This window comes from Ceratotherium simum, chromosome 30 (assembly GCF_057802395.1).
Source record: "Ceratotherium simum simum isolate JZ-2026a chromosome 30, ASM5780239v1, whole genome shotgun sequence".
In the NCBI taxonomy this organism is placed as follows: domain Eukaryota; kingdom Metazoa; phylum Chordata; class Mammalia; order Perissodactyla; family Rhinocerotidae; genus Ceratotherium; species Ceratotherium simum.
Window position 1 is genome coordinate 32,667,428 of NC_141929.1, and position 2,452 is coordinate 32,669,879.

The 2,452-nt window shown below is 49.7% G+C and overlaps 1 protein-coding gene across 1 annotated transcript; it reads left to right on the forward strand.

Annotated features, from left to right (window-relative positions):
- Positions 1-815: 815 nt before the first annotated feature.
- On the forward strand, positions 816-2,172 carry CHD9NB (CHD9 neighbor). The gene has a single exon (XM_087420266.1). The coding sequence runs from the start codon at positions 1,094-1,096 to the stop codon at positions 1,250-1,252; it is 159 nt and encodes a 52-aa protein (XP_087276392.1). The 5' UTR covers positions 816-1,093; the 3' UTR covers positions 1,253-2,172.
- Positions 2,173-2,452: the final 280 nt, after the last annotated feature.

The following is a 2,452-nucleotide window of genomic DNA, read 5'->3' on the forward strand; positions in this document are numbered from 1 at the left end:
TCTGTCCAGCTTCCTAGGAGATGGGTCAGCATTGTCGGACCCCTTTTAGAGTTAGGAAAGGGAAAGCGAGGTAATGGGAAAACAAAATAGGGGTCAAATACAGCATGGGATGGGCTGACTGCAGCTCCAGAGCCTGCGAGGCTTCACTCAAGAAGTATTTACATCCGAGATCATTCATTTGCAGCCTTGAAAACTTCAACCCATGTGTCCCAGATTCAAAGAGCAATGCCAGGCCTACCAGACCGATGATGTCTATGATGGTGTGTGAGGATGGGCTGATGGGGTCTTTAAAATAGATTAGCATACTGATAAAGAGAGTGGAATCCGCTGACTTGGGTTCGAATCCCAGCTCTGCTATTTCCTAGCTGTTATAGTAACTACCTTAAATAAATTACTCAGTCTCTGTCCTTCAGCATCTCAAACGAGGATTAAACAATACAATCTCCGTCTTTGAGGTGTTGTGAGAATTAAACAAGATAAGGAATATAAACTGCACTTGGCACCAGTGGCTCTCAGTCCCTGCTAGTTCTTTTCATTCCTTACCTGTTTGGGTAACCCCCAGAGCTCACGGTCTTAGGACTCTCTATTCTTCAGCCCTGGGTGGGGCTGGCATTCTAGGGTAGGGAGGGAGGGGGGGGGGGTGGTCTCCCCGCGGGGGGTCTGTGAGTCCCGGAACTAAATGTGACCCCGGGACACGGAGGGGGGCCACAGCTCGTTGCGTAGTAACGGGGCTTGCTTTCCGTGTGAAGACAAGGGCTGGTGTTTACAGGTAACTAGGTGGGGGGTTGTAATTTGTAAAGAAGTTAAACGTTAAACAAAAGGGAATTCTTCCGGGGAATGAATGGGGTTTGGTGCTTGGAACCAGCCGGGTCAGCAGGAAGGGCAGCCCTCCAGGCCCTGCCCAGCCCACGGATGGGGGCGCTCATTATGCAGATTGGACTTGGCCTCTGCCTGTGACCATAGAAACCCAACCAGTTCTCTTTCAACCGTGCTCTGCGGAAGGGTTATTTAACTCTGGCGCTCGAGGACCAGCCGCGCAGACCCTCCTCTTCTCGGAACACCCAGGGCACTCGGCCCTCAGCATCCTGCTGAGATGGGATGCCACGCCAGCAAGAGCACCCAGGTGGCGGGGGAGTCTCAGAAGCCTGGAGAACAGCCCGCGGGAGAAGAGCCAGATCTGGAGGCTGGCACTGAGGCAGCAGATGGCAAAGACGCCTCCTTGCAGGATGGCGTCCCTGAGCCGAAGAGCTGAGAGGCTTTCCTCTGGAGTCAGACCCTCGCCTCATTCCTGGAACTGCCTTTGGCCAAGGAGACCTGAGACAAGCCCCATCCTGAGAAGCTCCGAATAGAGGGAGGAGAGAGAAATCCCCCCTTTGGGATTCAGGCTTCAGAAGCTACCTTCATCAGGCTTTGCTCATTGGAGTTTCCAGGAAGGTGAGGCCGTGAGGAATCCTATTTACCCAGCTCTCCTGTAGAGAGGACAAAAGAAGTCATCACACATTGTGGGCCTTTCCCAGAGCTTCTGGAAATGGAAGAGCCCCATGGCAGACTGTTCTGGCTCTCCTGAATACCTGCAGCTGAGCTGTGACTGTCCAGTGACCCCCACCTGCCTCTCTCTGAACCCTGAAAGCTCTGTGGCCATGGTGTTGATTGGGGTGTGAGGCTCTCAGCTCTCTCTCTCTCCTTTTTTTCAATAGCTGGCTGAATAGCCAATGTTCCTAACAGGAAGATTTTGCGTTTGGCTCACTCCACACTGTTTGTATGAATAATTTAATATTTAACTTGGAGAATTGTTAATGAATTATGGGAACAATCAGGATCAGACTGTGGTCATGTAGATGGAAGGCAACAAGGCCTTGATCATCCAGTAAGTGGAGCACTGAGAGCTGGTGGGAAGGAAGGAGGAGGGATTCATGTTCCTGGTTTTTTAATCCCCAGAACAATGTCCCTCTGCTGATATTCATGTGTCTCCTCATATCCAAAGTCTGTCAATTTGCACCCTCTGGCATCTGAGCTCTCTGTATCCAGCCTTCAAAAATATTTTGCTGTTTACTAACATGTCTGTCAGCCTTTCTTCTTTTCCCCCTGCATGTGTTTTGTTTTTAATTCGACTCAAAAGCATTTTAATTTGGAATCAAATAGACATGTTTGCAAATAAATGATGACACAACACATTTGAGAGACGGGATTGAGGATCTGAGATTAGAGGATCAGCAAGGAAGTGTGGGTGTAATTCTGTAGAACACGTGAGAAAAGAGATTGTGGGGACTTTTCTTTGTGCCAGGCATCATGCTGATAACTTTACGCGGATGGTTCAAGGTAACTGTCACAACCATGCCCATTTTATAGATTATAGGAAATTGAGGTACCAAGAGGGTAAGTAACTTGACTGAGTATGGCCAGCCGGTATGGGGTAGAACCCAGATTTGACCCCCAGCAGTGTGGCTCCTGA

Coding starts and splice junctions, on each gene's coding strand:
- CHD9NB (XM_087420266.1), top strand. CDS start 1,094: ATGGGATGCCACGCCAGCAAGAGCACCCAGGTGGCGGGGGAGTCTCAG.